This window comes from Carassius gibelio, chromosome B20 (genome assembly GCF_023724105.1).
Source record: "Carassius gibelio isolate Cgi1373 ecotype wild population from Czech Republic chromosome B20, carGib1.2-hapl.c, whole genome shotgun sequence".
In the NCBI taxonomy this organism is placed as follows: Eukaryota; Metazoa; Chordata; class Actinopteri; order Cypriniformes; family Cyprinidae; genus Carassius; species Carassius gibelio.
The window spans coordinates 7195687-7218337 of record NC_068415.1 but is presented as its reverse complement, the minus strand read 5'-3'; the positions used below and the strand labels follow the sequence as shown (position 1 = coordinate 7218337).

Below are 22651 nucleotides of genomic sequence, written 5' to 3'. Positions count from 1 at the left end.
AGTGCTGTTCTCTGCTTGACCACATTGATGGCCCCTCGTGGTCAGGCGGGATTACGCACAGATTTAAAAGCCTCTCTGGCGGCAGTGATGATAGGGGGCGGTAGTGAGCACGCGAGGTCATAGGCGATCGTTAAAACATGGCGGCAAACTGATATGTCAACAATGCTTCTGCCGAGGAGTGTCGTGGATAATTAGCACATTTCTGTACAGCACAACTGAATATCAGCGTTTTCTTGTAAATAGGGATTGGACACATTGTATCTCTCTGGCATCTGACTGTGGTGAGTGTTTGATTGTGTCGGATTCGAACCCGCGTGAATCTTCTGCTGTGCAGCTTGAAGGAAAGAGAGGACGAGCAGCCTGAGCCACTGTTGAAACTTGTCGGTAAGGAGAAAAACCCCATGTCTTTCCTGTGCTTTCCCATGTAGCAACAAGTCTTTTGAGACTATTATAAAGTTCTATTTTAAAAGTGACTGAGACGGAAACGTCTGTCAACGCACAAACGTTATATATTTATAGTGAAAACCGTTTGATGTTGAGTGGAAGCTTTCTACAAAGTAATGTCCACTGCATTTATTTTGCAGCAGGTGATCTAAATATTGTTTTACATATTAGTAATCTCAAATTGCTGTAGGCAAGTCGCCTGTCATCGACTGTCATCGCTATTGTGCGCATGCGTGGATTTACTTTTGAATAATTCTGGTATCAATAACAGAGAAATTCTAACAAAACTGCACGATGAGGTGATAATACCTTGGGTTATGGATTTGTGTCGTTTGACTTTGTAGTATCGTGGAAACTTGTATTATCTAGGAGAATTCATATATTTGTATGACTTTGTGTGTAAAATCAACATTATTCTGTACTTCTAGCTACTCTGTACTGACAGCAGTTCTTTGAAAGAACAGGAATTAATGGCAGCTGTTGCCCTAAAGTTGGGTGAGCAGAAAGGTGAAAAAATGGGTTTGCCAAGTGAAAATGACACGGATGACCAACCAGCACATATTAACCATGAGAGTAAAGAAGCGGCTCAGGATTCAGGTGAAGTTCTTGACTCTCGTACAGTGCTACATAAGTATCATTAAGATACTATTATAGTTTTGTACTTTTTACTAGTTTTTATTATTATTATTATTCATGTCCAGTCTTAAATATTCCTACATCATTTTTTGAAACTTTTTTTTATTATTGTGGCTTTCTTAGGACAAAAACCTAGCTCCAATGCTCCCTCAGGTATGGATCAGGAAAACCCACTTAATACAGAGGAAACCCAAAAGAAGCAAGGACCAAAGGCAAAGACTCCTGCCAAAAGGAGAAAAAAGGAGATCATTCCACAGACTCCACCACAACATGACAGTTCAGCAGTCTCGGATGCTTCTGAACTCACTTCTAGTGGTCGGCCCAAGAGGAGAGCTGCTAAAGTGTATGTTCTCCATCAGTATGCAATGTCCCAAAATCCATACTGCATGCAAAATGTACACATTCATTACCCTGGTCATTATAAAGCAGTCACATGCAAAAAAAAATATTTCATTGTTAACATATGTTTGGGGGACGTTAATATTATTTAGTTTCTAAATTACAATATTTATTTTATCTGCTGAAAGCAATGCAGTCCTGCAAGTTCTCTTTCTCCAGAATAACCAAGAGTCAGATAACATGTTCTAAGCAGGACTTGAACTTGAGTTGTTCCACACATCAGGCACCAATGTTACCATTGAGCTACTCACAAAGTGGCTTTTTTAAATAAAAAAAATTCAGAAGCAAAAACAGATGGCAATCTAAAACTCATAATCACTAAACAGTTTCTCATTTCAACACAAAAACCTACATCTTGTTGTTTATTAACCAAGTGCAATCCAGTTTCACGTGCTTGAAAAGATGCACTATTTTCACACAAGTTTTTTTTTTTGGTTGAGATGCTGTGCGCGCCTTAAGTATTTTCACTTTTACCCAGTTAAACTAAAAACTCATTATATTTCATTAGGTTTTGATTCATTCTGATCAGCTGCGAATTTGATAATGATGTTATTAATAATCCTATTTTCTTTATTAGTGCTTTAGATTACCTCCACAAGCTTGCCAAGGATCTTGGTGCTCCATCAGAATCTTCAATTAAAGAAAAGTCCAAGTCCGGTGAAGCGTGTGGCACTGACCAGAAAAAGAAAACCGCAAGGGGAAGGGGGACCAAAAGAAAAACTCCAGATTATGAAAGCGACCCGGATGATGATGAGGACTTTTCCCCAGGAAAAGATGAAGAGGCAGAGAGCGAAGATGAAGAAGATTCAGAGCCAGACGTCAGCTTGAACATAGAGCGCAGATTATCCAGACCATCTTGCAGGCCAACCAAAGGAAATTATGTGAGTAGTTTATAATCAGATTCTCATTTTACCTTTTGCACTGTTGGATGATTTTGACATTAATTTGTTTCGTTTCATTTTTTAATTGTGTTCTGCTCAACAGCATGGTCTTCTTCCAAATGGGTTGGCTAAAAATGTTATGGAGCCTGTTTCGAACTGTTTTAGCAGGACCAAAAAATTGTAAGCCTGGCCATTCACTTTTCAAAAGATGCTGTCAAATCGAACAGTTCATGGTATCTGTGTCACTTAATAATGCTTGTCCTTCTTTCACCAAATGCTCTTGCTAGCCGGGATGAAAACTTTTCCCCCTGGGTATTTCCAGAGTGGATTCCTTCTGCCAAAGATTGGCATTTCCTGTCTAAGAGGTATTAGTGTGGCTAAACACCACATCATATTAAACGAATCCAAGAAATCTTAATTTTAACAGTCATTTGTTTTTTTAATTAACAGTGAGGCTGAAAAATATTTACCCAAAGAGAAAGAATCTGCTTCATTTACCTTTACACGGGAAAGCATCCAGGGGCAGATCAACCTGCAAACGGTGAAGAGGTAAGATATCATTAGTCTAAGATAGAAAGGGATTCCCAAACTTTTATTTGTCAGAACCCTGTTGACCAAAAATATTTACTTAAAGTATTTACTGAAGGTTAATATTGGAATAATTTAACAACACATTTGGATGTTTGATATTAAAATTCATGGTTCTCTGCAGTTCACTATTTCAACAAATTAAATTTTATATATATATATATATATATATATATATATATATATATATATATATATATATATATATATATATTATTATTATTATTTTTTTTTTATTAATAATAATAATAACAATAAATTAGCGTTTATATCTCAGTTTGGGAAAGACAACTTTTTAGTTTAAGGCCATTGCAAAGTTTTTTTTTTAATGTTTTTAAAAGAAGTCTTTTATGCTCACCAAGGCTGCATGTATTTGATAAAAAAAATACATTAAAAACAGTCATTTAATTATTATAATATTATAATACTATTCTTTTATAGTATATGAAATATTATAAATATATATTAAAATGTTAAATATTTTTTACTCCAGTATTTTTGTCACATGATCTTTCAGAAATCATTCTAATATGCTGATTTGTTGCTCAAGAAACTTTTCTTATTATTATCAGCATTGAAAACGACTGCACTGCATAATATTTTTGTGGAAATTTTGTGGAAAAGTTTTTTTGTTAAATATTTTGTCTTGCATGAATGGAAAGCTAAAAGAACATTTATTTTAAATGAAGATCTGAATAATGCATAAAAGTACTGACCCCAAACTTTTGAACAGCAGTGTATGTCTATTCATATGTAATAATTTATGCTTATCTGCAGGTTTGAATCATTGGCACCTCATTCTGAGCGCTGGGATGCTCTGTTCTTTGTGGGGGGTCCTGTTCGGTCCATGGAGTGGTGCCCGTGTCCTGACGGTGCGGCAAAAAGACAGTATGCCGCCATCTACTGCCACAAAGGCATGGATGATGAACACAAAATCAATAAGCTGCACACAGGTCCTGTCTTACTGCAGCTGTGGGACATCGGAGACCTTGAGTGCAAAAGCAGGTGACCCAGTTAAGACACTTACAGATCGGCTTTAAAAGGAAACGTTGGGTTTTACAATCAATTGTAAATTTTTCACTCACTTCAGGCCCTCAACTGCTCCTCATCTTGCATATGCTTTGGCGATAGATGATGGATGCATCTGGAATATAAGGTGGTGTCCTGCGGGAGTGTGGGAGCTGCCCTCTACCAGCAGAAAGGTTAGAAATGACTAACTAAGAATATTCATAAGGATTTTTTATTAAACAACTGTACAAATGTTTTTTTTATAAGCAGTGTACATTGGTTTAAATGTACTTCTTGTTTTCCTCAGGCTCCACAGATGCCTAGATTAGGTGTTCTAGCAGCAGCTTTCTCTAATGGAACCATTGGTGTCTACAGTCTTCCACACCCAGAAGCCCTTGCAGCACACCATCGGATTAAAGGTGAGCAAATGATTAACTGCATAACCTGTGCTTTTTATTTCTTTAGTGGGGTTATATATATTTTTGTTTAGTTTTTTGTGTGTGGTTTTTTATGCATTCAGGTCCACTTGAAATGGTTGTTCCATGACTATTTTCACTCTCTCTGTCTCTGACACATGAGGCTGTTTTTTAGAACAGAGATGTCCAATCTTTTTCCTGGAAAGCTTCCTTCTTGTAGAGTTTAGCTCCAATCCAAAACACACCTAAACCAGCTAATCAAGATGTTCAGGGTTATGTAATATTTACAAGCAGTGTGACAGAGCAAGGCTGGACCTGAAGTCTGTGGAAGGGTTGGAGATGCCTGCCCTGGTGGAATGTAGTCACTCCTAATTCAGAAACTGTCAGTGAATTAATGTGCAATGTGTTGGACCTTCCAGAAGAGGGCAGCACAAGACAGAACTGCTTCAAGCCAAGTGCTATAATCCATTTTTCCCATTACCACTAAACAAAAGCTAATCTTTCTTGTACGATTATGATTTTTCACAAATATTGGAAAACATAGTTTAAATCAGAACACACTTTTTTTCCCCCCAGAAATTGTTCAGAAGATTGAATAATTGCATTATTTATTTTATTTTATTTTATTTTATTACATAACAATGATTATTCATAATTATTTTACATTTATTAAAATAATAATAATACCAGTAGTAATAATCATTATTTTTTATTATTGAATGGAAAAATGAACTGGTCAAATTAAATGATTATAACAGGAACAATAATTAAAATTAAATCATTTAAAAATAATAAGAATAATTACAAATAATGGTTACAAACAATGATTAGTAAAATGTTATGATTAGTACAAAAAAATATTAGTAATACAATAACTATTATTATTAATTAATAAATTAATCAATAAAATAAAATAATTATAACAGCGAGAACAATTATTATTATTATTATTATTATTATTATTATTGTTATAATATTCCACCCTATAAAAATGTACTTACCTGTATAATATCAGTCAAGCACTAGTATTTTACAACAAGCTTTCAAACTAATATTTTTTTAAGTTATTAAGGCACATAGATGTGGATGTGGGGATTTTAATTTATTTCATTGCACATCTCAAGGCCTCATGCTGTGATAAAATGTCCAGCGTAGGCTGATTGTCCCATGGGAGCTCATAATGGCCTCTCCTCAGTGCTGGGAACAGACTGATGACCTGCCATTCGCTGCATCATTCCCTGTTTTCCTCTTTTCTTTCATTCTCTTAAACATATTATCTGTACTGTGTGTGTGTGTGTGTGTTTGGAAAAGATTATCCTCCCAAGGCTTCTCATTCATCACGGTCACAGTGAGAGAGCTAAAAAAAATAAAATAATTAAGGGAGGGACTAGTGCCTATCTGAGTTTCACTGCCTTCCATGGTTTGATTAGCAGCCCCCCTCTTCACAGCAGTGAAATGCTGCTTATATACAGTTATGCTGATCTCTCCTCCTAGCTGAGTCTGCTTTATGAGCTATTCACTGTTCTGCAAGCAAAAAGCGTATTTTTCCAATGACCATTCAAACAAATAAGCGTGTTCTGACTAAATGAAATTCTTGGCCAAATGCATGTAAATAGCAAGCATTTTATTTTTTTATGTTGCAGAATTCAGATTACATACATTAAATGGGAATGCAAATGGTACCACAGGCTTGACTGAACTATAAAGAACCTACTGACAATCATGAATGATGACTGTAAGAAAGAGAGAGACGGACTAGTATGTGTTTGTGTCGTATTTTAATCTCTTAATTACAAATAATCGTCACGATATTGGCCTGCTCGTTATTTATCCTGAAACGTGTTTTTAATTTGCCATTTGCGTTATCTTGCATTGCTAACAAGTCTTCACTAGCGTTCATGCTTGTGGTTGCCAGATGTGAAGAGCTTTAAGCCCCAAAACAGAGCTTTTCTCCCTTAAGGATACACTTTCTGCCCGGTGTTTTATTTAATTTGTGCAATCTGGCAAACGTGTGCGCGTTCACTGATGGCAGAACAACTGCTGATGATGATATGGAAACATACGACGAGTTCAGCGATCTCTCCACAGTGATATTCTGCTTACCTGAAAGTGTCATATCGACAATGTGTGTTTTTTCACAAGCCATTTGTACTGTTTGTGTTACCAAATGTGCCATGATTAAACTCTCACTGAGTTTCAGTAATGGATCCATTGTGTTGGAGGAATAAATGCTCTTTTCCCTCCTGTGACAAAACGATGTGGAAAAATGTACATAAATTTGAATTTTTGGAATTTATATTGAGTTTCTAAAGTTTTTACCAGTTTTCATGTTGAAAATGGCATGGCAATGTTAGTTTTCAGTGTATTACCGATCTTTGAGCAAATTTACTGAGTGGCTTTTTCCCATTTGCGAACACATTGTCATTTAGAAAATGTAATGTGAATTCATACAGATGACAAAACACTAACCAAAACCATAAAAAAGGATATTCAGCCAAGTATGGTGACCCGTTCTCAGAATTCGTGCTCTGCATTTAACCCATCCAAAGTGCACACACACACACACACACACAGCCGGAGCAGTGGGCAGCCATTTATGCTGCAGCGCCCGAGGAGCAGTTGGGGGTTCAGTGCCTTGCTCAAGGGCACCTAATTTATTGTATTGCCAGCCTGAGATTCAAACCCACAACCTTAGGGTTAGGATTCAAACTCTAACCACTCAGCCACGACTTACCCTTGAGTTTTGTAAAACCATTTTTGTATTATCATAGTTTGTTAAATGAAGTCAATGTATAGTTAGTGGAGGTTGGTTAAAGGACACATGAAATGTTATTGCATTTTCCTGCTGAAAAAAGAAAAAGAAAACGCTAAAACCAGCCTAAGCTGGTTTTGACCGCTTCCTTAGCTGGTCAGGCTGGGAGACCAGCTGGAACAACCAGCTAAAACCAGCTTGACCAAGCTGGGAGACCAGCTTATACCAGTTAAGTTTAGGCTGGTTTTAGCAGTTTGTTAGTTTTTTTTCAGCAGGATAGAATAATCATTATTAATAATCGTGATTATAATTTTAATCAAAATAATTGTGATTATCACTTTAACCATTACTGTGCAGCACTAGAGTGTAGCATTCTTCCTCTAGCACTGATCTGCTACTACTGTGTTTACTGACTGTATCCAGATGCCAGCCTTGGGTTAACATGATGAATGCACATCATAATTGAATTGATTGAGCATAGAGCCTACCAATCCATCATATCTCAAGAGCAGATCATCTATTTTTACTGAGTGACGTAGTCTATTGGTTAAAGATCAAAGCTGCAAATTGAAAGGTTGCAGGTTTGAAACCAGTAAGAAGCGAACCATTAACTTTTTTCATTATACCACTGAGACCTAATTTGTAACTCGTAATTTGTAACTTTCCACTGCCCTTTATACACTAGCAAACAAGGACCATTTCAACGCCATCTTCACTCTTTATCATTCAGACATTCAGCTTTTGTACTAGATTTCTCTGGTTATTGAGTAGTGATACGGTCCATCCTTCTGGTCCCTCTGGGGCCCTCTGTGTGGTAGACTCAGGCCCTGCTAAAGCAGAGATAAGAAACCAACTTCCCTTGTTCATTAATGAACCATCTCTTTTCTTCAGTACTGCCAGTGTCTTAGTCTCTCTGTTTGTGAGCTTCTAATTCATTGATCTTGCTCTAAGCTTTAATGTTTTTCTAATTGCTCTTTCCTGAGGCCAGAGGGAGCTGTTCGGATGTAACAAATGCTTTCTTTAAAAATCTCTTTCTCTTGAAGGACTGAAGCAGTTGGTGTCAATTCTTTGTGGAGTATTTAAAGGACAATGTAATAGAAAGAAATTCTTGTTGAATGTTCTTGAGGGTTTTTCTTTCTTATTTTCTTTTTTTCTTTTTTTTTTTGAATGATGATAGGCTGGATATTGACCAACTAAAAAAATGCTGTATGACCTTTCAAACGCTATTCTTTCTCTCGCTACTCTTTGTATTCTCCTGATATTACCACAGAAATTGCTTCTCACACTCCGCCAGTTTAACATCTCCACACTGGCCCTGGGATGGGCTCAGAAACCCTTTCCTGTTGACGGGCTGTTTATCGTTCGTGCTGGACTTACTCTTCCGAAGTCGTTGGTCAGTGACCCGGCAATGAGCTCTGGTCAAGAACTCTTTCCTCCCTCAGGGAAATAACTTTCATTGCTGAGCGTACGTTCCTTCTCACCTACCTCAGACCTGCTCTTTGGCTTTATAGCATGTGTGTGGTGCAGAGAGACAATGTGCATATAAGTAGTTGTTTTTGTTTTTCATTTTTGAGTTTTGTCTCTTTTTAAAAAAAAATCTTTTTAATGTGCTTTATTGTTGTTTTAATAGTTTTTTTTCTTTTTTTCTTTTTAATTATTTTTTATTTGTAGTTTAATTTCATTTTGTTTTTTAATGATTTTTATTTCATTTTTATTGTCTTTTTTTTGTTTAGGTTTTTTAGGTTTTTTATTTATTTTGTTAATATTTGTAAATGTAAAGGAATGTGTTTTTATTTTTGTTGTTTTTAACTTTTTGTTTGTTTGTTTTACTTTAGCTTTTATTGTTAATTAGGGGCCAAGCACCGAAGGTGCGAGGCACCTATTGTTTTTGTTGGCGTTCTTATTATTATTATTATTATTCTTCCGACTGGGAGTCTATGGCAGCCCATTGAACCGAATGCGGGAAAGTTGTTTTGGTTTGACATTCTGATAGAGGACAGTGCCAACATTAAATACACCAATTTTGGTGTGTCTAAGGCATTCCCTCTAGCGCCACCAACTGTCCAAAATTTCACTTTAATTTTGTTAATAAATTTTTAACCGTAAGGCCAATCAACAAAATTCTTTTTTCCTCTGATTTCTGAGCTCATGCCAATTCGATTGCACCCTATGACGTCATTTTCCATCATATAAATATGGCCGCCAATTTGAATTTTTTGAAAAACCTACTTTTTCGAACTCGTCCTAGACGGTTTGTCCGATTCACACGAAAATTGAACCAGATCATCTTCAGGCAGTGCTGACCAAAAGTTATGCAAATCAAATTGATTCGTCAAACCGTTTTCGATAAACGCTCAAACAAATTTTACGAAACGCTTACAAAAACAGTCGTAAGGCTGTATCTCTGCAACAATTTATCGTATTCAGACCAAACCTGGTACATGTCATAACAAGCATGACCTGAGGCAACTTGCTGCGTTTCGGCGCAGCGCCACCTACTGGTCCAGAGATATGGAAAATTGCTATTTTTGCTTATAACTTCTAAACAGTTTGTCCAAAAATCATAACATTGGTCTTGTTAGATTCAGGGCAACATGCCGAGTCGACTGATATCCAATTTTACCATCTCGGCCATTTTGACTGTCGGCCATTTTGAATTTTGTGCTAAAATGCTGTATTTTCAGTACGCATCAACGGATTGTTACGAAACATGGTATGGGTCATCAGCACAATGTCCTGAAGGAGCGTGAGAAGTTTCGAAACAGCGCCACCTAGTGGTGATCATTCTATTTAAAATGCTTATAACCTTGGTTGTGGTCGACTTATTTTCTCGAGACTCACCAAATTAGACTCCTGAAACCTTACCGAGTCCTACGATACCAAACATGCTAGGTTTCGCCTTATGGTTTGTGTAGCGTTGTGATTTAGCGCTTAAAAAACATCTGGCTATATCTTTGAAACCACTTGTCTGATCGAGACGAAACCACCGTCAGAAGTTCGGAAACATAGGTCGATAGCTATACGCCAATGCCCAAATGCCAAAATATTGATAGTAAGGGGTAGTAATATTCAATCAAAGTCAAGAGTCAGTCAATTTTTACATGCTTTTTCATATAAATGTCCATAACTCTGAAGTGAATTGAGATATTTTCACCAAAATTGACACACATATGTATGGGCTCACTCTGAGCAAACATAAAAAAAATGGTGGGACTGAGCCTCTTGGTGGCGCTATAATAGAACAAAACATGAAATTCTCATTGACTTCAATACAGTTTTGTGAAATAAAATGCTATACTAAACAAATGCATTGGTGTAATGTTACGAAACTCAGAATGTGCCAACAACACCATCCCCTGAAGGTACTCAAAATATTTTGAAACAGCCGCACTTAGTGGTCAAAAGTTATAACTCAATTTACATAAAGGCTAATAACTTTTGAATAAATCTGGCTATTGACATGATGCTGGTCTTCATAGATTCCTTGGGTCACGCCGAGAACATAGATATAAAGATTTTCTTATTTGGCTGAACTTCCTGTCCGCCATTTTGATGAATGTTGAAAACCTACTTTTTCGAACTCCTCCTAGACCGTTTGTCTGATTTTCACCAAATTTGACGTGGATCATTTTCAGACCATCCTGGCAAAATGTTATGGATTTCGTATCGATATACGAAGCGGTTCTCATTTAGCGCATCAACAAATCTGCTGGAAGGGTGCCAAAATGCATTTGAGGCTGTATCTCTGCAAAGCTTTGACATATTTGCACCAAACTTTGTATGTGTCATCGTCACCTCACACTGACCTTTCCAAACTAATTTGGTAACAGCGCCACCTATTGGTTACACGTGATAAGCAAATAAATCCTATTACTAGTTGTTGTGTTTATTGTTTTCAAACCATTTTGCCTAAAATAATCTTAAAACTGTCTTAATTACTCATTCCTGCCGTTCGTCTGAAGCTTGCTTCTGTAGTGCTTGGCCCCGTTATTGCTGCTTGCAGCTATATTATTTTATTTTGCTTTTATTTGAGCTTTTTGTTCATTTTTAATATTAACTTTTGTTTAGTTCTTTTAATTTAGTTTTGCATTGCGTTTTGTTTTAGTTTTTTATGTAGTTTAATTGTAATTCAGTTTTTGCTCAAGTAATTTTTGTGTGTGTGTGTGTTGGTTTTTATTTCGTTTTTTTATGATTTTTTTTTTTTACTTGTTTATATTTTGTTAATATTTATTGTGCATATAAATGTAAAGAAACATTTTTATTTTTGTAGATTTTTTTGTTTAGCTTTTTGTTTACTTTTTTATTTGTATCTTTTATTTAGCTTTTATTTTGTATTCTTGTTTGTTTTCAATATTTGTTTAGTTGTCTTTAATTGAGTTTTTTATTGCTTTTTTGTTGTCTTACTGTTTACTGTTTATTTTTCCTGTAGGTTTTTGTTAATTTATATTTTCTTCTAATTTCATGCAAATCACTGCATTATATACAACACATGTGCATTCATTTGAACATTTTCTTACTGTAGATTGATTATGTTTGTTTATTTATTGAAAAGTACCCACAGTAGCAATTAGAAGAAACGTTACAAAAGGCTAGTGTTAAAACAGTTAACCACATTCCCATTATGTTCTCAGGTCTGGAGGTTTTATGGTAGATAATTATAAAAAGGTTTTCTCTGAGGTGAAAGGATGTCCCGTAAAAAGGTGACGAGAGAGACGCTGACTCCTCCCCTCTCAATGGAGATAATTTACAGGCTTGTTTTCATCAGACAAGGATCTATAATTGAAATGACAAAAAAGATGCATCGCTACACAGTTGTTAGTGTTTGAGGCTATGAATTTCAACCGAATACCTGACACCCGTTTCTTCCAAGCCTGTCAATCAAAAAGACCTTACTCAGCCCAGAGAAAGGGCCCCTGGTCAAGAATGAGTGGATCAGAGATGCAATGCTTTCTTGGTCTGATCGACCTGTCACCGACTCCGACCTAAAGCCGTGTGGCTATATATCACTTTTGCAAACTCCCTTTTACACACACTCTGTCTGTACACACACAGTGTCTGTCCACAGTCTCTCACACTTTCATACACGTGACCGTATTCTCCACCTCTAACACTTCACTGCTGTTTTCTATTGTTGATGTGTTGAGAATATGAATCCATTTACATACTGGGGAAAACGACTGTATGTCGTTTTGGATAAAAGCATCTGCTAAATGCATTAAAAAAAAAACTTTTTAAAGCACGACCACTACAGCCATACAGATACACAGACATCTGATTCAAACTTCCTGGTTCTGTAGTGTTCATAGTACTGTTTATGTTAAATTGGTTTTAATTAGGGAAATTTGTTCTTATCTATTCAGAAATGTCTGTGCATGTACATGAAAAAGTCTTAAAGCAACAGTAGCAAAAACAGCCCATTTAATTCTAATGGTCCAAGAGAGAGAGTGGAAAATGGTCATAAGCTAAATCATGTCTCTGTTTGATGCATAAAAATGGAAGTAAATCTTAGGTATTAGAATGTACTGTGTATGACCCCTTTAAATGATGACATTAAGCTAAACCACTGCTTATTTAAACTTTTTACTTCATTTCAAATAAGCACATGTCATTTGATCCTTGTTCCTTTGATTGTCTTTCTTGATAAATGCAGTTGAATGTGTTGACTAGTAATTCTCCTATCTATAAGTGCACAGCACTGAACACATTTATGTGTTTTCCAATAGGAGAAACCAGCCAAGCACCGTTGATATGCCGGGTAGGTCAATATCCACTCTGCTAGCATGCCTCGTATTCTCACAGATAAGACCTCAGTCTTTGTTTCAATGAATGACATATTACGCTTTCACTGCATTAGACCTAAAGCATCTGACTTGAATTGCAAGAGATCATGGCAATGTTTGCCTGAATCTGATGTGTAATTTTCACTGTAGCTCAATTTCACAGTTGAGGTGACTTTACACTATAACTGTTCTCAGTATGGCTCCTCTGGGCTGTTTTATGGGCTGTCTACGTAACATTTTCACACATCCGAGAGATGATCTTTTGGAAATTAGCTGTCATGGTAGAAGGGGCTCCTCAAACTAAATGTTAAGCACAGAGAGGAGAATCAATGCAGATGTTTTTGGATAGTGGCAGATGTTAAATTGTGATTGTCATGAAAACCATTATTATTAATTATTTATTATTAATTCCATGCTATAAATAGTGCATATAGATTGAATGATTATATACATATATAATCTATTCATGCAATTTAAATATTTTTTTACATATGTAATTCTTAGTCTTTACTGTTGGATAATGTGTTCTAGTGAGTTTTATTGTCATGTGTTTTTGCAGGTGAAGAAAGTTCTGACTTTGAAGATGGGCTCCAACCAGGCGGATCATAAAGGTCAAAGTGGTCTGTGTTTTGCTATGGATTGGCTCCATGTCAAACCACATAACCTCTTGGCTGCTGGCTTCTATGATGGTGATTTCATATGTTTTGTCTGTAGGCCTCTTTGTTCTTCTAAACATAATTGCTGATTGACCTTGGTTTATATGCAAACTGAAATGACTGCACTTTCATTTCCAGGTCTGGTTGGTTTATGGGATCTTGCTAGTAAGTCTACACTACTGAAAGTCAAGTCTCCAGACGGAGGTGTGTATCTCTACCCTTACCACTGTTTCCATGCTCACGATGAAAATATCCGGACCCTGTGCTGGTGCAAAGCCTCAAGGTGAGAACCATCAGTCGGCACGTGTTGGATTAGACAAGACTATCATCTGTTTTTGTTTTTCTGATTGGGTTTAAAGATTTCCTTTTTTAAATATATGATCTTCTTTTGACCTTTCTGTTTATGAGAGAATCCTGGAACAAAGCAGCATAGTTTTCAGAAAAATACTGAGCAGAATAACTTCTTTCAACATTAATGATAAGAAGAAATGTCCTTCAGCACCAAATCGATTTCTGAAGGATCAAATGGCACTAAAGAATGAAGTAATGCTGAAAACTCAGCTTTTCTGTCACAGGAATAAATTATATATTCAAATATATTCAAATAGAAAGCAGATTTTCATAATAATATTTCAGAATATTGCTGTTTTTATAAAAAACAATGCAGCCATGATGAGCTTGCTAGACCTATTTCAAAAACATTTCAAATTCGTAGTTATTTGGAACTTTTAAACAGAAGTTTGCTTTTGTTAAAAAAGGAGTTACTGAATATAAACTGAAAATATTTTATTCAAACACTTTTTGTTATGCCTGATGTGTTTGTTTGTAGTCTTCACTTTCATTAATGTCATTGCTATTTGTAGTGTATTTTATCTGTATGATATTCATGCTATGCTGCTGCACACCCGTGGAGTTTTCTCATTAAGTAACAGAGAAGCAGTCTAGATCAAACACGTTACCATTCCAATCATGTGTTGTTTCAGCATCAGTAGTTTCAGCAGTCTGCTCTTAACACTTACATTTAAAGCACTGCGACCTTATAAAAGACTCTTGTAAGTGGCATTCGAGAAGTTCATTTGGAAAATGACACCCTATCCCACTCGGGGTGCTAGTGAAATCAAGTGGAGATTTCTTGTGTTTGGGAAAAAAAACAACAAAATTTTTTTGTTGTTCAGACTCTCAAAAGGTAGAATTCAGATATACTGCAACCCCTTTGAAAAGGCAGAACAGTCTCTGTGTTATTGCTCAGAAAGGTTGCAGTGTGTATGCATGCAAGGGGTTGGCAGGGGGATCAGCTGTCTCTTCTGCCCTTTTACTGTCCAGATGTGAAGCGGAGAAGTACAGACACTGAATTTACATCATTTCCTCCCAGATTGCATCATATACTCATTTTAACAGCAGGACACTTGCTCACAGCAGCCTTGGTTCCTCTCTTTTTATTGGGATGGTGTTGCATAGTGGTAACTAGAAGCTTAGTAACTAGAAGATGGAAATGTTATATTTGAATGTTATGTTCTCTAAAATATCGATTTATCTGCAATTGTGATGAGGTATGAAAAAAGCATGAATAACAATATAAAATGTTTTTATCTGCTATTATTGTGTGCTGTTGTTGGCAGTAACTTGTTGGTGACCGTCGGAGATGACCGCATGGCAAAAATGTGGGATGTGAGAAGAACCTTCGTGCCTCTTTTGACAGTAAAGCGCTGCTTGTCCCCTGAAGTTTACTGGCCCCTCTTTTGGAGCGGCATCCTGATGGCTCAGGAGTGTTGCTTTGCCACGTTAGTCTATTTGATATTTAGAAGTTTTAAGTCAGTCAACATATATTTATATTTTTTTGATTAAATGATAATTTTCCTTTTCACTGTGTAGGTTTGGACAACATGGGGTTCACTATTTTGATTCAGGTTACCTTGGAATTAAGCCTTACTTCGTGTGTCCTAGAAAAACCACTATTTGGGTATGTAGACATTTCACAACGTCTCTATATGGTTTAGTACTGACTAAATGATTTAATAATGACAAAACCTTTTTCAGAGCATTTCTATGTCTGATTGGATAAATACTTTTGCCGTTGGGGACAATGGAGGGGATTGTTTATTTAGTTTTCTTCCTGAAATGGATGTCGACCCCAACACTATCAGACGACGGAGATATGTATGTGTCTTTATCACTTTATCTGAGTTCCCACATATGGAAACCTTTCATTAACATTGACTATTTTGCTCAACCCACATAGTCCGTGTACAGGACTGACATGGTCCAGTTTCAACCCGGTCAGAGGTCTGGAGATAAGGAACAGGAGGAGGAAGAGGAAGAGGAGGAAGTGGAAAATGGTGCAAGTAATCCTAGGAAGGAGCCACTGAGTTACAAAGGAGCAATCAGAAAGTACTATCTCCACTTTCATGACTTGGACCTGGTGAGTGACTCAAAAAGATGACTTTTAAATGACTTTTGTGCAGTCATTGTTTAATTCCATCATTGTTGAGCAGTTTTCATCATGACAAGGTCTCTGTGATTGGGAAATGATGTAGGAAATCAGATTTTGAGAGTATTGATCTTTTGATTTCCATTTTTACCAGAGCTCTGCACAAAATCGTTTTTAAAAAAAACAGTAATGTGGTGCACTGCAAACCTTATAAGGCAGGCTCATGAATATTAATTATATAATGCTTTTGAAAGACACACTTTTATCCAAAGCAACTTAGCATTCAAGACACATGTTTACATTTCAGTTCTTGTCATATTAGGGTTACTTGGAGGTGTCGTTTTATTTGACTTTGCACTTGAAGAGATAGTTCATCCAAAAATTTTAATTCTGTCATCGTTTACTCACCCTCATGCCATTCCAAACCCATAGCCTTGGTTAACTGTCAAACCACAAATCAAGATATTTTTAATTAAACCTGTGCGGCTTCTGTTTGCCAATTGAAATACCAGATCTTAAAAGAATCCCAAAAGTTCATAAAGGCTTGTAAAAAGAATCTGTATGAAGCGTGCCATGTAATCCAAGTCTTCTGAAAAGATATGATTGCTTTATACGATTTTAGCTTCGCTTTTAACACACAAACACATATACAGTACATCTCGCATGGGTTACACAAGAAATTATGAGATTTGCAAACAAAGTTCTGTCTTTACAATATGTGCATGTATTTGTGTCAATCATTATTTAGATGTAAATTAAATCCTAAAATAAATCTGTTCATCATATAAGTGATTGTATCTCTTCAAAAGACTTGGATTAAACCATCTGATTCATAGTTGTCTATGAATCAGTTTAGTTTTATGACACCTTTATGAATCTTTTTTTTTAGGTATTTTAGTTTTATTTACTTAGACTTTCAATGGAGGGACAAAAACCTCTCAGGTGTCATTAAAATAATATAAAGATGTTCAGAAGACTACCAGATGGTTGGAATAACATGAGGGTAAGTACATCATGACAGAATTGTCATTTTTGGTTGAACTATCGCTTTTAATATATAAAACAAAAATGGCTGTACATTTCTGGAAGTGGGAGGGATGTGTCCACCCCACTTATAATGCTTGATACGCCCCTGATTTTCTGTATGTTTTTCTGTGTGCAACATTGACTTGTATGTATGTGTTTGCAAGACCATGTAAAAATCCATTAGTGGCCTCATAGATGTGTGAATTTGAGAGCGGTAGTGTGTGCATAAGCTGTGTGTGATAGCGACTGTGTACTGCAGCCAATTCCGCAGGTCATTACACGTGGACTGTGCAGGAGCCATGGCCAGATTGGATTTATTGGCCTAGTTATTTTCCCAGCACACCTGAGTGAGTGGAGGAGAGTATGAATGTTAGTGTAGTGGCACCCCTCTCTCTCATATCCCTATGAGACTCCTTGTGCATCATATGTGTTATATGTTGATTAAGTTCTCCACCCTTCATTAATTTAAAGTCATGCCCACCTGGAGGCCTAACCCCCATTACAGAGATGCTCCATCTGTTCTGACGTTTTATTCTCCAGTGTTCCACCCCCACCCATGTGTCCATCCACGGCACCACTTTGAGGCCACGAAAACATTGAACTAAGTTGATCATAGAAAGCATTGGTCTTCTTAGGCTTATGATGCTTTTGGGAAACTCAGTCCAGAGCTGTTTGAATTGGGATAATTGAACTGTCCTCAGTCATCCCTGCACACACACACACACACACTAGATGTGCTGGGTTTCAGTAGCGATTGGGGTGGCATGGGTGGCAACTTTTTCACAGTTCGGTTTGTTTCACGGTTTTAGAGTTACGTTTTTTTTTCTTCAGTACAGTTCATTATGTGCTATGTTCATGGAAAACTACTTTCTAATAAAAATGTAAAAATAAGATCCTATCCAACTACAAGCAACAGCACAAATAAATACAATGGAGTAAAGACAAAAAATAAACAGTGATTTAAAGTTTGTTTTTTTAGGTACTGTTGGTCTAGCATTAGTTTTTAGGCACAGCAATTTAATAAAGAAATCGAATGTAAAACAGCATTGAATATTGGACTGTATAAATTAAAGAGTATTCTTTTATTAGAGTTACAAAATCTTTTTAATCAAGAGCAGTGAGTGGTTTCTTTGTTGCTGTTCGCTTAATATAAAGACTGTCACTTTAACTGGTACAGTAGGCCTATATTCAGGCGGTTATGTCTGCTATAGGATACTTACCCTTTTACATAATTGTTGTCTGAATTTGTTCATTTAAACACAATACTTCAAAGAGAGATTAATATTTGTGCGGGATCTGAAGCGCTGGTTTGCGCGCTTTGGATGAGCGCACGCACAAATCTTCTCACTGCGCGCACGTGCTCGCGTCCTTTGGATCTTAAATGTTTAAACTGACAAAGCTTAAATGCGTTTAGTTTAAACACATATTAACGTGTGTTGTTCATGTCTCATCTTTTTTTCTCTCTCTCTCTCTCTCATCACTATTGTTGTAATGTCTGGGAAGCCAGAATGCGCATCCATCAAAAGAAACATATATTAGCCGAACCCTGTTTGTCTTACGTGTTATTTATAGCAAACCATATTACAGGTGCCTTGTCAAATTTAAGTTGAACCGTGGTTCCAGCGCGCGGCGAACCTTGTGTATCGTGAACCGAACGGTTCGGGTTTTTTTCAGCGAACCATGCCATCCCTAGTAGCGATCTAATTTAGATTGTGTGACGTTTTGAACACGACATTGATTGTAATGTGAAGTAGTCGATGATACCCACTATAATAAGTGTGGGAACGGTAAAGCTATGCCTACTTATCTAGTGCTTTCCTAATTCTGGAGCAGGTATTCACACCTTGTGTTTTTTCTCTCAGGGGAACTTTGCTAAGCCTGAAAATCGGGCCATGATGAAGCACCTGCACCAGAATGAGGTCAAAGGTGTTGCTAAAGTGGACCGGATGCCATTGAATGCGCTCTACAAGGTAAGATTGCATTTATCTCTACAGCAGTTTACAAGCCCAGCTGAGGCCCTCACTGACACCTGCAGCACCCTATCAGTGTAGAGCTGTGAAATAACCTGGTTCCTGTTTTATGTCAGGATAACATCTGAAATCCAGAGAGAATTTTTATAGTTGTTGATCACCTTCTAGACCAATAGGATCTGCCATAGACCATTCAAAATCAAGTATTCAAGAGAGCCGTGTTAAAAAACCTGATAAATACTTTCACCATGTAATATAAGATTTTGGTTCTAAAAATGTTCCCCAAATAGGTGATCCATCAGCAGTCCCCCTGTGTAGACTGAACCTGTATTAGCTGTATTGTAACTGGTTTTAGATAAGCTATAGTTGTGTGTAGCAGAGTCCGTGCACTGCTGTATTTGCACAGGCCAGTGAAAGAGTGGGTGGTTTGCTGAGAGTTAAGCAAGAAGATGGACAGAAGGTAATGGCCTGTAAAATTAGGAAAATGTCACCCTGGATCTAGAGTGGATGATGGGAGGAGAGCATGAAAGCAGCCTGTATAGATTGAGAAGGTGATTTTTTTTCTGAATAAGACTGCATGATAAGGAGTAGTTAGAAGGATTGTAAGAAATGCCCACTCGCATTTGATTGATATAATGATAGTATAAAGTACATTTGTAGTTCATGTGCTACAAAATTCTAATAAATATATATATACATACATACATATATATGGAGTACACATATACTTGCATACATATATTTTCATTATATATATATATATATAGAGAGAGAGAGAGAGAGAGAGAGAGAGAGAGAGATGGATAGATAGATAGATAGATGGATAGATAGATTTTAATTGTTATTATTTTGTTTTTAAATGATTTTATGACTCTATGATTTAATGACTTTATATATTTTGATGCAAAATGCCATGTAAGATATATATCTAAAAGTCTGAAGATTGAACTTTCATTCAAGAACATCATTTCAGAAAGCAGAATTGTGGCCAAGGAGGAAGTTACAGGCAGAACTGGGTGTCTTCCAGCAGCAGACTCGTTTATTATTGAGCAGCAGAGCCACATGCACAGAGTGATTAGAGCTGTGCTGAATTGCTTTATTGCTGGCAGTATAGTCCAGTGTCCCACAAAGGACATGCAGGAACAAAAGGTTAAACAGACCTTTGTAATTACTACCGGTAATTAATACCGAGTAGTGTTTTAGACCATAAATATATATACACACTCACAGGGGCCAAAATTAACATTAATCAAGTGCCAAATGCAAGCTACTCACAACTTACGTGATGCAAATGATTCAAATCAATGGCATGCAAACTGTCTACTTTAGAAAATCTGCTTTTATGCTCTCTCAGATCCGTTTTAACCCAAACATGGATGCGTACAACTGGATCCTTTCGGGCGGGCAGTCGGGTTTGGTGCGTGTGAACTGTGCACGTGGACTGAGCTGCTCCGTGATGCTCAAGCAGTTGCATGAAGCTCAAGCCCAGTTCAGCGCCATGTTCCAGTCTCAGGAGCCCGATGACTCTGCAACAGCTGTCCGTCACAGCACAGCGGATACAGTACAAGTGCAATAGTCTCCAGCCTCTCAGCTCTATCCTCAAATGGACTGCGCTGTCCAAATAGGCGAGAGACTGTCATTTTTAGAAAACTGATGACACACACTTTTTATCCTTAACTTATATTGATAGAAGGACAACTATTTTGATACAAACCTCTGTATGTTCCTGGTTTTATATTTTTATGCATTTTGTTTTATTCGTATTTGTGCTGCACAGAGAGGAAAATCTTTTAAATTTCTTTGCACCATTGTGAAGCTCAGACAGAAAGTCTGTTTTTAGTTTAGTATCTTTTTCTTGATGCATTGTCCTTTCCAAGGATTCCAACATTGTTTCCTCCTGTTCCAGTTCTGTGCTATATAATGATAAAACACATCCATCTTTACATTTAGTGAGACATTTTTTTATTGGATCTGTTCATTGATCTGCTATTATATTAAGATCTGTTTTTTTTTCCTTTAGCTCTGTTTTTCTTATCCTAAATCTCAATTTTAAAGGAACAGTTATACAAAAAATAAACAACATCACCAAGTCGTTTCAAACCTGACTTTATTTCTTCTGTGGAACATAAAAATATGAATGAATTCCAGTCTACATGCAAGTTCTTGGCCTTCACTGCCCTCATCTACATATGTTAAAATAACAGGCCTCTAGACAGAATGTTAGTTCTAGATATATCATTGCAAATTGACCTGTCATTGACGATTACATGTCCAATCACAGTGCAGCATTGTGAATATGATGAAATCATGTACATATGGAAACAGTAATATAGTGTTCTGTGTGACTTAATTGTTTTGATTGATTTTCTGAAATGTTGGTCATTTTGAAGCTTTGGAGCCCATATCCCTATTCACTTTCTTAATATTGAAAAGAGTTGCCATTACAATCGTGAACATGTCTCCTTTTGTGCTCCACGGAAGTAATAAAGTCATACAGGTATGGAAAGGCATGAGGGTAAGAAGTCAAAATGTAAATTTTTTGCATAACGAATCCTTTAATTCAGTATATAGATTTTTTATTTTTTTGTCTAGTATTGTTTTTACCTACCCATTTCAAATCTTTATTACCTCTTTTACATTCTCCTTACTCAGGTTTAGCCAGATTTGTAAGGGCTTCATAGACTCCGCTGATAACTGTTAATGCTATGTGATTTAATGTTGTCCCTGACCCAAAGGCGTCTGACATTAAGATCAAATGCACCTTGATACCTGCCTCATAATTCATGACCTCAGTTTTGTGAATCTAATTAATTCCAGTGATGAGAATCTGGAGAGGTGTCAGTCAGTGTGGGGCTCAAGGTATAATATTTTGGGGTTTTAATTATAAATATTCAAATTTTGTAAATGCTATTTATTTTGTACTGTTTACTGAATTGTTAATAGGTGCAGAAAAGTGCATTTATATTGTTTCATCATCATTTTAGATAAAATTGCTTTGCTGTTTACCACTTATTATTAGAACATGGTATAATTATTCTTGTCAGAGACACTGCAAAAGGTTGATTTGCGTGATTTTATTACAGATTACAAAAAACACATTATGCGACAGATATACAATTAAAATCATGTAAAAATTAAATATCCATCATTAGTTTCTGGTTATATAGTGACTTTATGTAGTCACATAAAGGATAAAACATTTACACACCGGATTTTATAGACAGACAAGTTTATACAAGAAGCAAATCTATATACTGTACACATTCAAAAATCTGAGGCATGACTAAAATAATCATGTAGATTACTTACAGTTTCCATAGAATAACATTAATGTCTTTCAGTTTAATGACACAAAATGCTGAACATGTCAAAACATGACCGATGATGCACCATCTCACACTCCGCTAGCAGTTTTGAAGCTTCATTAGGTTGCGTGCACCTGCAACTGAAACTGATTTTGGATTGGCCATATTCATCTTAGCTTTTGAGTCGTGACGCTGTATGTGCAATATTCAAACTAAGTTTCTTAAACTTATTCTAGCAAATAATACTTTGAGGTTTTTCCACTCTCTTTTTGTATGACATATGAATCCTGTGTATTTCACTTTCTTATTACTGTGCAGAGATTTCTTATTACTGATTTTTTTCCCAGAGATTTAAGGTTGCA

General features: G+C 36.4%; 1 protein-coding gene across 4 annotated transcripts; it reads left to right on the top strand.

Annotated features, from left to right (window-relative positions):
• Positions 1-99: 99 nt before the first annotated feature.
• On the top strand, positions 100-21996 carry gtf3c2 (general transcription factor IIIC, polypeptide 2, beta). 4 transcript variants are annotated; one of them, XM_052587117.1, is made up of 19 exons: positions 100-384; positions 909-1041; positions 1204-1423; positions 2057-2360; positions 2464-2540; positions 2648-2725; positions 2811-2909; positions 3726-3953; positions 4039-4150; positions 4264-4375; positions 12848-12879; positions 13464-13614; positions 13699-13843; positions 15180-15341; positions 15433-15520; positions 15598-15717; positions 15800-15979; positions 18877-18984; positions 20339-21996. In XM_052587117.1, the coding sequence occupies exons 2-19, from the start codon at positions 915-917 to the stop codon at positions 20558-20560; spliced, it is 2565 nt and encodes an 854-aa protein (XP_052443077.1). In that variant the 5' UTR covers positions 100-384; positions 909-914; the 3' UTR covers positions 20561-21996. The 4 variants fall into 4 exon arrangements, with proteins under 4 accessions (XP_052443077.1, XP_052443078.1, XP_052443079.1 ...); XM_052587118.1 differs by having other exon boundaries at positions 904-1041; XM_052587119.1 differs by having other exon boundaries at positions 873-1041; positions 13464-13593.
• Positions 21997-22651: the final 655 nt, after the last annotated feature.

Coding starts and splice junctions, on each gene's coding strand:
- gtf3c2 (XM_052587117.1), top strand. CDS start 915: ATGGCAGCTGTTGCCCTAAAGTTGGGTGAGCAGAAAGGTGAAAAAATG. Junction 3,954..4,038: donor GACCTTGAGTGCAAAAGCAG/GTGACCCAGTTA, acceptor CACTCACTTCAG/GCCCTCAACTGCTCCTCATC. Junction 4,151..4,263: donor TGCCCTCTACCAGCAGAAAG/GTTAGAAATGAC, acceptor TGTTTTCCTCAG/GCTCCACAGATGCCTAGATT.